The 12,733-nt window shown below is 30.6% G+C and overlaps 2 protein-coding genes across 5 annotated transcripts; one reads left to right on the top strand and one right to left on the bottom strand.

The window, feature by feature from the left end:
* Positions 1-240: 240 nt before the first annotated feature.
* Positions 241-7,166, top strand: LOC149132104 (uncharacterized). 4 transcript variants are annotated; one of them, XM_089366286.1, is made up of 9 exons: positions 241-463; positions 1,367-1,405; positions 2,013-2,045; positions 2,721-2,765; positions 4,091-4,120; positions 4,590-4,683; positions 5,765-5,862; positions 6,515-6,640; positions 7,064-7,166. In XM_089366286.1, the coding sequence occupies exons 1-8, from the start codon at positions 361-363 to the stop codon at positions 6,604-6,606; spliced, it is 534 nt and encodes a 177-aa protein (XP_089222412.1). In that variant the 5' UTR covers positions 241-360; the 3' UTR covers positions 6,607-6,640; positions 7,064-7,166. The 4 variants fall into 4 exon arrangements, with proteins under 4 accessions (XP_089222412.1, XP_089222414.1, XP_089222413.1 ...); XM_089366287.1 differs by lacking the exon at positions 241-463 and adding an exon at positions 563-773; XM_089366288.1 differs by lacking the exon at positions 1,367-1,405 and having other exon boundaries at positions 247-463.
* A 461-nt stretch (positions 7,167-7,627) lies between these two features.
* Positions 7,628-11,798, bottom strand: LOC128249849 (uncharacterized). Its single transcript, XM_089365556.1, has 5 exons — positions 11,604-11,798; positions 9,552-9,599; positions 8,581-8,674; positions 8,129-8,294; positions 7,628-7,711 (listed from the first exon to the last, which is right to left on the bottom strand). Exons 1-4 carry the CDS (start codon positions 11,635-11,637, stop codon positions 8,162-8,164), a joined length of 309 nt encoding a protein of 102 aa, XP_089221682.1. The 5' UTR covers positions 11,638-11,798; the 3' UTR covers positions 7,628-7,711; positions 8,129-8,161.
* Between the last annotated feature and the right edge of the window lie 935 nt (positions 11,799-12,733).

Here is a 12,733-nt window from a genome sequence, read left to right as displayed (position 1 = left end):
CATCATAGATAGCAAATGTCTTTTTGCTTGAGCTAAGCTAAACAGCTGTTAGATTACTTTCGAGATGGTTGTGTGTGTGCGTGCGTGCACGCATGTATGCATATATATATATATATATATATATATATATATATATATATATATATATATATATATATATATATATATATATATATAAATATATGTATGTGTAAATTTATCTTAATATATATCTATATATATGTACGTATATATATATGTATATCAATAAATATATAGACATATATATATATACATACATTGATATAAATACATATGCATATATATACATACATACATGCATACATGCATGCATACATATATACATACATAAATACATAGATGCATACATATACGTTATGTTATATGACTGGCCATCTGGGCATCGATTTAACACGAATATACAGGATGAAATGTTACCTCTGTTTTTGTTTTCTGGTTCTTGGTAAGTATTCCTATATCTATTTAATCTCTGTATATAAATTAATCTAAGCCTCTTTAGATTTGACATCACCGTCTGTTCCCTCTCTTTTGTATATATGCATTCATATATAAATACATCTATACACGGGAAGGAACTCACACATAACAGTCGTTGTGAGTCTCCAATCGTCATATATAAATGTGCATACGTATGTTTATATGTACGTATGTAAACCTCTAAATACATACATATGCACACATGCATATATATATTTTTTTCTTTTCCTGCTTACTTCTGTGTTCCTTTATGTCGAAGAGCGTAAGATCGAAACGTAAGAGACTTTTTCACTTTCCGAGCGTTAAATCTGTTTGTTGTTTACACACCCGTCTTCGTCTTTTGCTTTTTGTAAATTCTCACTGTATACATATATATATATATATATATATATATATATATATATATATATATATATATGGATGACTTTGCTTTTCATCCATTCGAGGCCGATAAATCAAGTACCAGTTGCGTACTGGATTCGATCTAATCGACTGGCCCCCTCCTCCAAAACTTCGAACCTAGAGTAGAAAAGCTTATATAATCTTGAGCAGACATATTGATGTTTGAATTGTCTCAAATCACATTCATGACTGCTGGTGCACTTTCAATCAATTACATTTTTAATCGGGATAATTACCGTACCTGGATTTACAGACATCGATTACTGTAAAAAATTCTTCCATAAATATTTTATACAATCATCACGCGGACAATTTTTTAATAAAATTATGACAAAAATAATCCAATAAGCTTGAAACTATTATAGTAACATTCTTATTCGTGGAAATATTTTTATCAAAATTTTGGTTGTTATTTTCGTTTCATTATAATATATTTTTTTTTTCCTTTTTAATCTTTTTGTTTTAGTACTTGAACAACAGCCATGCTTTGGTACCAACACGGCAGGTAAGAGGATTGTAGCTAGAGAGAGACATACTTTAGAGTCTAGTAGTTATTTTATCGTTTAATATCTCTCGAACTGCAAAGTTACGCGATGCAAAGAGAAATCACTGGTAGGGATTTAGCCAATGTATAGTCAGTATAAAAGAGAAAGCAGAACCCACAAGAGTTAACAAGTAAGACAGGGACAGGCAGAAGCAAGAAAAATGCTACTGTTACTTGAATACTATACAAATATGTCTTTAAAAAGACTTTTCATTTAAATTTACCAAAATTTAATTTTTCAATAATTTTTCAAAAATCTATTATTCATATTTACTGTTGAAAAGATCTCAACGAAACTGGTTCTGTAATGTTCTTTATAAAAGTATTTTATCATTTTCTACTTTGCCTTTTTTTCCATATATATATATATATATATATATATATATATATATATATATATATATATATATATTATAATGCACAATATCGTGAATATAGTGTATTTTGCAAATAATGTATGTTAAAAGTGGATACATTTATATATATATATAAATATATATATATATATATATATATATATATATATATATATATATATATTGCATATTTTTATTCTACTATATTTTAGCGGAAGATATCTATCCTGAGCCCAAAGGCAGAGGTTAGTAATGTCTCTTGCTTACAATAAAGATATTTTACTTTTATTTTATGTATTGCATCCGATAATCTTCAATGCATTTTTCATCCTTAACTATATATACATATATATATGTGTGTATATGTGTGTATATGTATATATATACGTATATATATATATATATATATATATATATATATATATATATATATATATATATATATATATATATATGCACTTATATGTATGTATGTATATAGTGTATTTTAGTATATTTTTAATACAACTAATCTTAACAGTATACGTTGTATATTATACCGTATATATTGCTCATATATATATATATATATATATATATATATATATATATATATATATATATATATATATATATATATATATATATATATGTATGTACATGAGTATATATAAATCTGTATGTGCTTATGCATATGTGTATGTATGTATGTGTCAGTATGTGTGTGTGTATGTTTGTGCGTTTGTGTATGCATATGTATCTATTGTATATAGCAGCTTCGATATTCTTGCTTTGCTATTTTTATAACTATGGATCTACCTAGTTTCTCTCTATTTTAATAACATTATTATTTACAGAATTACTCAATTCCTTCTTACATTCTTGATTAAAATTGTTGTTTCTCTTTGTTTTTTTTTAATTCAATTTTACTCTTCTATTAGTTGTAGTTATTGGAATACCGCCTTTATGGTATGGCATCTGGAAAGGTAAGTTAATCACAGCGATCCAAGTACGTATCTTAAATTTTAGAATTTATTTATCCAACCAAAAACTTACAAGATTTAAAGAAGAACAATAATGTTACAATATATTTCAGATCATTGCCATTGAATGACAGAATTAACACAGAAAAACCTCACAAAGTTTAAAGACTTAGCGTTGTTGGTGCTTGACCATTATGAGCTAATTAATTAATTGTAGCTCCGTAGCTGCCATAATCTCTTGGAAAACTAATCTCGTTAAGGTCACTACAAAGTTTAAGATCTAAAATAATATATTATATTAGGTGGCATATAAGACATTTTATATATTCTATTGCATAGTGTATAGTTTGATATACTGAATCAGCGTTCAGGCGTTGTATTCTAACCGTTATTTGCATTCTAAACATCGGAACAGCTGTAGAGCAGAATTTAGGACTTTATGTAACTTTTACTTTTTTATCATAATATATGTATTTATGTATGTACAAACACACGCACACATACATATACATACATGTTATAATTTGGACAAAACAGCAAAAGGTTGTCATTATAGTACTCGGAGTTTCGAATTTGGGAGCGAAGAGCTACGATACATTACCGTTGGCTATTAATGGCAACAGACACTATGAAAAACCGTTAAATAAAAGGGAAGTAACTTTAATAGATGGAAAAAAAGATAAAAGATAAAAAAATACACGCACCTATATTCTCACAATACATAGACATAAACCTCCTTCGTCCACGTCTATATAAGTACACACTCACACAAACATGTATGTATGTACTCATATATACACACATATCCACACACACATGCACACATATATATGTGTATATGTATATATATATGTGTGTGTGTGTGTGTGTGTGTGTGTGCAGGCAACCTCATCCTCATATACATGTAGTTGCTTACGTGCATACACGTAACATAATACGTATATATTTAGACACTTATACGTATAAATATACGTATATATATATATATATATATATATATATATATATATATATATATATATACATATATATATATATATATATATATATATATATATATATATATATATATATATATATAAGTTATATATATATATATATATATATATATATATATATATATATATATATATATATATATATATATATATATATATATATATATACATGTATATATACATCTACATATATGTATATATAATATATGAATAAATAAATATATATATATATATATAGCATATAGTATATTTGTACACTATGCATCCCACTATGTATGTTTTTATTTATGTACAATGCTTGTTTTATATTGTTACATTTTGTATTGTCAGATCACGAGGAACATGAATCTGGTACTAAAGGTTAGTGAAGTTCGCTGTTTATCATAAACAGGATATACCATTCGTTACAGAATTTATTAAATATCTGGATATGATATAGTTTCATTTATTTCGTTAATTATTTTCATTGTATTTTGTTGCGTTTGGTTACTTATTTTCGTTCCTTCACTGACCAATGTTAGACACCTTTTTCTAGTTCATGAAGGTGTCTTGTGATTGAGGTGTGACTTAAATTTAGCGATTTCGTTAAGTCTCGTGCAGTATGTTTTGAACGATCGTTATATATATATGAAGACTCAATGAATAAGCCACACAATGCATGCAATGGTTTTGTCATGTACAAAACAACAATGCAAGACATACGTTCCCGTTTGCAAATTTTCCCTAGAATAGTTTCCTGCTGATAACATGCTTTCAGCTGGGAGTCAAATGTTTATTTCTTTAATTATTGTCTATTTCTTTAATATGCTAACAGTCTGAACATTTGCAGGTCTTTTTGGTATGTATTATTGCGCGAGCGACAAGTATTGTCCAGAAGCCTGGAAAAAATATCCTCCACCTAATAACAAAAAAGATTTTTGCAAGTATATACCCTATTATTATTATTATTATTCAGTAGTTTTATTTTTATAACGTGCTTTCACTTCACTACCGAGCGCAGCTCTGTGCGCCTTGGGTATGTGCTGTGGTTTGCTGTGGTGCTCTTATGTTTACTGTATTGAAAGTGTTTTGCGTAGAATGTGTGCAGTACCCAGTAGTGCAATTTTCTGTATGTTATATATATTTGTAAGTCCTGGTGTTTTTGTTATGTATTTGTCTGAATATTATTATTATTATTATTATTATTATTATTATTATTATTATTATTATTATTATTATTATTATTATCATCATCATTAGTATTATTATTATTGAGTGCATGACATCAAAGTGACACTGGTATAAATTATACGAAGCCCAGTACACCCATCATGACTACTCGTCTGATGAAGGTACACCAGGCGCATACATCACGACTATATCTGCATGACATAGTGATCTCATGTGAAGATAAACAGTGCATGACCTTACAGTCGGGGACCCAGTTACAATTTTCCTTAGGTCAAGTAGCCCATCCTGCTCAACAAGGTCCCTGAATTATGGTTGTTTCAGGATGATCAGCAAAACACCTATGCTTTCAGAGGTGAATTATTCAAATCTCAAAGAATTGCTCTCAACACAAGACTATGATGCTTCCCATTACTTCTGCTCGTGATCAGAGATGCACATATCGTCAGTCACTAAGAGACATGCTCCATTGATTAAGGTCAAGCAACTGGCAAGCAAGTCTGTGGTATTGAGCCCTATCGACCCCAGTACTTCATTGGTAATTTTTTATCAGTTTTAAAAGGATGAAGGTTAAAATTGACTTCAGCAGGATTTTCATTTCAGATCGCAAACAGCCGGAGCAATTAGCGCAAGGCCTTACTGATTCTGTCTGTTCAGCGTTCCGTATTTACAAATAATGGTTTCGTAATTATACACATAATTTTAAGGGAAGTGAGTTAATCCATATTTTTCTCTGTCGGCTCTGTGCCATACATTTCATAAATCAGGCAGATTTAACCAGCAGTGCTGACCACCATTTTCTAGAATATTATCAGCCAATTTATGTTTGATTTCCAGTCGGTTATATGAATATATCGCTTGTGCCAGAAAGAAAGGACCTTGGTGGTGTCTTTCTGGATTTATGTTCGCTCTCCAAAGAGAAGAAGTCTGTGAGGGTAAGGTATAATTTTTTTCCTCTTTTCATTTTAGAATTATTGTTACAAACATCTCATCGGAGAATTAATTTCCAAAGGATAATGTTTTTTGTTAATTTATTTTGTAAATACTTACCCGACTAGTATCGGTTTTCCATTCATTTCAAATTAAAAGGAATGCCTCTTGTATATATATATATTATTATCTACTACTACTACTACTACTACTACTACTACTACTACTACTACTACTACTACTACTACTACTACTACTACTACTACTCTGTGGAGATTCCATGGTTATTTTAAAAATTGTATGGTGAAACTATATTTTTCTGAAACATCTGATTCTTGAGATGTAAAAATCCACATAGGCAATGTTGAAGGGGCAATCAATCAGTTGATCTGTCTTTCCATCTGCCTATCTATTTCATATCTAACTACCCACCTACTTATCTATCAATCAATCACTCTATCTATCTATCTATCTATTTTTTTAATTGTTGGAAAAACCGATGGAACAATCTTTTTCTTTTTGGGGGGGAACTATAAAAAGAAAACATTTTGTCTGCTTGTGTGTGTGGGAGGGTTGTATGGGTGTATGTGTGTTTGTATGTGTGTATAATATATCAATTAAAAACTAATTAAACAACATATTTTATATCTGTTTTAGATACAACACAGAAAGTACAAGTTAGTGGTTCGGTACGTTTAACGACTTCATACATTATATTACTTGTGCTTTTTATATCGATTCTGGTGTGACGGAATTGGAAACCAATTGAAATGAATATTCAAGGTGAGAATATATATATAAGTATACTCGGTTTACATTATTTACATTATTTACATTTGACGGATATTTATCCTCATCTTGTTTGTTGTTAACACAACATTTCTGCTGACATACCCTCCAGCCTTCATCAGGGATAGTTGGGATAGTAATGTTGGGGATAGTTGTCCGCGCTCTTAACCACTACGCTATATGCCCGCACTTAAGAGCGCGGGCTACTAACCCTAAGATTCCGAGTTCGATTCCAGGCAGTGACCTGAATAATAATAATAATAATAATAATAATAATAATAATAATAATAATAATAATAATAATAATAATAATAATAATAATGATGATGATGATGATGATGATGATAATAATAATCATTCTCAACTCTCTTCACAACAATTACTTCGCTAACCATTGTATTTCTGTTCTTATTTCAGATCGTGTTCCAATACTTAATTAATTCTGAACCTGTGATTACGTCATATATTAGGAATACATATATGTAAATATAAATGAAAATAAATGTTGCTATACTACATATGTGCTCTAGTTGAATGTGAAATAATGGCTTGAAAAATGTGATGTATATTTACATGTATTTGCGCAAATTGTTCGTGTAGATGTCTATAGATGCATTTTTGTATCTGAAAGTGAATTCCTAGGAGTTCATCGGTCGATGGGGAATATTATGAAATATAATATATATTACACTGCTTCCTATAGACGTACATTCACGCTAGTAGATTAAGTGATTCGACGTTCAAACGCACGTTTGTATACACGCCCTCAATATAACTTCCTAATATAGAATTATGGCTTGAAAAATGTGTTTCATTTCTAATGTTGACTAAAGTAAGAGTCACCTCTATTATCACGGAAATCCCACGCACACAACCAAACTCATCCCCGACTCTAACTTGACTCTAAATTGAGATATTCAATAGAAATCCCTTTCTCATGTTTCCACAAAATTCAACCAAAATTACAAGACAACACCAATATATTTATTATATTTTTATTTATGTATACATGTATTGATTTTTTACACTTCTTATTCACAACTTCGGAATTGACAGGAATATGAACTGTAATGAGAAGAGAAAAGAATGCTTATTACAACATCTGTATTGGAGGGAATTAAGTTAAAATTAACCAAAGAGGTTTTCTTAAGTTATGAGCGTTTTTAAGTTAAATCTTTTAATGTTTCATTGAACACACCTGAAACGTAAAACAGTTAAATCTTTGGCGTTGCTTGAAGGGATAGTGCATCTTTTTCTTCCTGACTAAACCTCAAACTTTCTTTGTATCTACATTTAACCCATACAATTTATATGAAATAATAGAAGCAGGCAAAACATAATACACTAAGCAGATCTTTGATACTCCATCGTTTATATAAATATCAATTGTACAGAAAGTAATCTAATATTTTTAACCATTTAATTATGAATTAATGGAAACATTCACATTTGTAGTAATTGAATTTACATCATCATCATTACCGTCAGTAATTAAGCTCCCTGATTCACGATTTCTCATTGTATGTTGCAAAGAAACAAAAATCTCATACAAGGACAGAAGTAAACCGACTTGAAATAGGAATCCAGCACCTCAATACACAGCTGATCTTTGTTCTTCTTAGCACAATCTTTATACTTTAGTATATGTCTGCAAGACAAACAGAATTCGGTCAATATAATTAGTTCATAAAATGTATGGCGTTATATGTTTGATGTTTGTGGGCAAATCTTTTCGTGGCATAATTTGCTTTATGATATTTGATCGTGTGTTTAATGTTTAAATTCACTTACAATCTGACCAACAACTTATAGCAGCGTGCTCAATAAAGAAATATTAGTTTTAAAGAGTTTATTGCGCACTTGCTTATTTAGAAAATATTAAATTAATATTAAATGAGAAATAATACTAATAGTTAGAATAAAAGGATACGTACGAGCAGAAAATTTCCCTGTAATAATCAAAATGATACTTTTTCTCGGCTCCTGGGCAATACGCTTCATCAAAGCAATGGCCCACATCAGGACGATCTGCATATTAAAATGTATTATTTAATATTCTTTCCAGACAGAATAAATATTAAGAAATATAGTATAAATTACACTAATTCCAGTCTGAATCCGCGATATCAGCTGGAAATTGTCAGTGTCATTATCAATTTCGTGCTGTCGAATTAACAGAATTGTGATAGCAACAGAAAAAAATACCTTGTGATAGTTCTTCTCGCTCTTTACGTTCCAAGTTCACATTCTGGTAATGATGCATTTGCTTTCCATCCATCCGAAGTCTCGAAATTAAAATATTCCTCAGGTATTGGGGTGAATAGTACCGTGTACCCCCTTCCCATCAAAACTAATATTCTTCGACCTAAATTAGAATCGTGTCTTACAAATGAGATGATCGTGCCGTGTTTTAATATTATCAAATTAGGTGCGTCTACAAATAGAGGGATATTTTGATATTACTAAATTACTCTTATGTTAACAATCATTTTACGTTCATGTCGCAGAAATCATAAAATGGTGCCTCATTACAATTATGACTGTAATACACAACTGAAAATCTTCTAATTTATTCACTATTGATATGTATTAACAATTTACAAACGTCTGTTGATATATTGTTTATCTTAAAACACGTAAACGTCTGGTGGAAAGTATCTCCCCGTTTGTTACAACTATAAATTCCAAAATGAGTTATGATAAATAACACAGACTCGATATTGTAAAACTATTAGTGTATGATGTGCATCGCACGTCACAGAATATTCGAATAAGAACATACTTAAACGCCATCACATTTACGTCTCTTTCAAGCTCTCAGATGTAGCTGTGAAACTAATTCAGCCCCAACACACATTGGTAATGCTTGGAATAATCCAGATGAACGTAGTTATGATCTACTTACAAACTGGTCTGTGTCCCCAGCATTTCTGCAGAACAATCACTGAAATAACTAGAAGAATATAAACACGGAATGATGAAAATGATTGAGAAATATAGTAACGGTTTAAAATAATGAAAATTTAATTTGAAACTCGAGATATGTGTATCATACAAAATTTATACAATTCATACACATCGTTTGAAGACATGAATCTGTACAATTGGATCAGTAAAACATTCTTCATAATAATGTTGTATTTAAAAGACAATTTATATCTCAGATAAAAGAGCGTCATCACAGCAGTAAGTCATGGCAATATTAGATATATTTCGCCCTTAACTGGGCCTGTCATGAACGTGCAACCTTCTTGAACGAATTTCTTTTCGCGATATATAAGCAAACGTGAATAATTATTTCATTGATATCGGTGGGTAACAGCCGAACGGTAAAAACTCGGTGAAGGAGATTGAAACAGTATTAAATTAAAGCAGTGACCTAAACAGCCCAGCAAGAATTCATTCTGCAAAAACTTCGTTAAATATAAAGGTTGAATGATTTGGAATACGTGTGTTTATTCATGTAACCATGCACACAAAAAAACACGCGCAGAAACTAATGCACACTCACACACACACACACACACACACATATATATATATATATATATACATACATACATACATATATATATATATATATATATATATATATATACATACACACATATATATATATACATACACACATATATATATATATATATATATATATATATATATACATGTACATACATATATATATACATATAAGCATGTGTGTGTGAGTGTGTGTGTGTATACATATACATACATACACTCATATATATAATGTAATCACGCAAAATCTAACCTGTTTGAAAGTGTCATTTTGCACTACGTTATATTTTGCAAGGAATTCTAAGTATTAATTTTTTTTCTTTATTCACCTGAAGATTACAATTTTATATTACGCATGCTCACAAAACGAACCTAACTCATCAGGCACAAGTCAGACTGTTTTAATATGTAATTCCTGGCATTTATATTGATCGCACATATTCCAAACCGTTCAACCTTTATATCTAAACAAGCGGTTAGTAGTACTTATCTTTACGTTGTGAACATCATTTAATGTACACAGCATAAATATATGTACTGGTTATTGTTTCTTGCTTCGAAAACAAGCGGCTAATGATGTTTTCATAACGTGCCTTGCGACACCAAGCAACTTGAGACTCTGAGCACATGATGTTTCCTCTTTGCAAACCAGTACGCTGGTATACGAGAAAATACAAACCTAAAATCGGGAAGAAAGTTGATGCAAAAGTGAAAGTTGATTAAACGGAAAAGAAAGAAAATTAGGGTTACGTCGTGTTTCATCGTAGAAGCCATAATTAAACTAGTTGTTGTAGAGGAATTCAACAGAGAGGGGGACAAAATTTGCCATACAATTTCTCAATCGGATGAGCGTGATAGACTCCAGTTTACCAAATCAGATTTGACCATTTGCTTGCATTTACTGGAAATTTCGTATCTGGAATTAAGTAGTGCGGTGAAATTTTTAGATCGGAAAGGAATGTACGTCATTCTGCTACGCAAAAGTTACATTACTTTGATCCATTTACATATGGCATGGATTTCTCTATGATTCTCCACTTGATTGTATGTGGTGTGCAGTTGGTCTTCAAAACATCATACATGGCTCGCTAACTTAGTGACTTTACTTTTGTGTGTGTATGTGTGTGTTTATGTGTGTGTGTGTGTGCGTGCATGTCTATTTCTGACGTCGTAGTTATTTATGAATGTTCGGGAGGACATGAAATAATTCTTTGGAAAGAGTATATCTCGAAGCATGTAAAGCTATGATTAATTTAGTGTTTGTGTACAGGTGTGTATGCGTATGCTTGGAAGTGAGTGTGTGTGTGTGTGTGTGTGTGTGTGTGTGTGTGTGTGTGTGTGTGTGTGTGTGTGTGTGTGTTTGGTAGATTAAATGATATCCACAAATTAAATAGAAACATTTATGAAGATAAAAAACGTTTGTCTTGTAACTACTTACCGATAATTAAAAGAAAATACAGAGAATATTTCATCGTGGTTTTTCCTTTTCAATGACCGTCCGATCATGAAATGTTTCCTTATTTGTTTCCATGTCTTTTATATTCAGAAATAATGTAACAGCTGTTTCTCCTCACTGCAACCAGTTTATATTTGTTCCATATGGTTTTCTCTGATATTTTATTGTGATACCTTTAATGGTTTTAACGAAGTGAGATGTTAAAATATAACATATATATATATGTATATGTGTGTGCGTTTGTGTGCGCATGCGCACTGTGTGTGTGGTTGTGTATATGCACATACATGTATCAATGTATGTGCGTATAAACAATAACACAGATTTCTTTCAGTCGTTTTCTTTGCTGATCAATAAAAGCGTTACATCGCGCAGAAACAAAACGTTTTCTTCAGGTCTACAAAGAGAAAATTTTACTACTTGGAATTTTCCAAAACACAGTGCAAAATGACCGAATCAACCATGTTACAGCTGGGACACTGAATACTGCAAACTATTACAAACTTACTATTTATAGCGATTCTGAATATTTTTTATTATACCTAAGGCGCCTACTATGATAGGAATTGTTTATGTTTTTAGATTCCACATTCGAGTTACCCCTATTTCCAGGTCTTTGTATTTTGAAAGTTTCTCCATTTCTTTTAAGGAAACGTTGTTATCTACTGGTATTGATACATCAATTAGAAAGCATTTTTTTTTTCTTCATGATCACTGATAACTATATCTGGCCTATTGGCCTTAATTTCTCTATCTGTGCGTATTGGCATATCCCAGTGTATGGTTGCTTTCTCCTTTTCTGTGACCTTTTTCTGGCGTGTGCTTATACCATCTTTTTTTCTGTTTTTATTCCATTATTATTATTATTATTATTATTATTATTATTATTATTATTATTATTATTATTATTATTATCATTATTATTATTATTGTCATCGTCGTCATCGCTGTTGCTGTTATTTTTCGTTCAGTAAGTATTTCATTGTTCTTAAGTGTCATTAAATCTTTACACTTAATTCCACAGTTAAGACTCACGGAAATCCCACGCACACAACCAAACTCATCCCCGACTCTAACTTGACTCAAACTTGAGATATTCAATAGAAATCCCT

Source organism: Octopus bimaculoides, chromosome 18 (assembly GCF_046866305.1).
Source record: "Octopus bimaculoides isolate indiv1 chromosome 18, ASM4686630v1, whole genome shotgun sequence".
Classification (NCBI taxonomy): Eukaryota; Metazoa; Mollusca; class Cephalopoda; order Octopoda; family Octopodidae; genus Octopus; species Octopus bimaculoides.
This window is presented reverse-complemented; position numbering and strand designations above follow the sequence as displayed.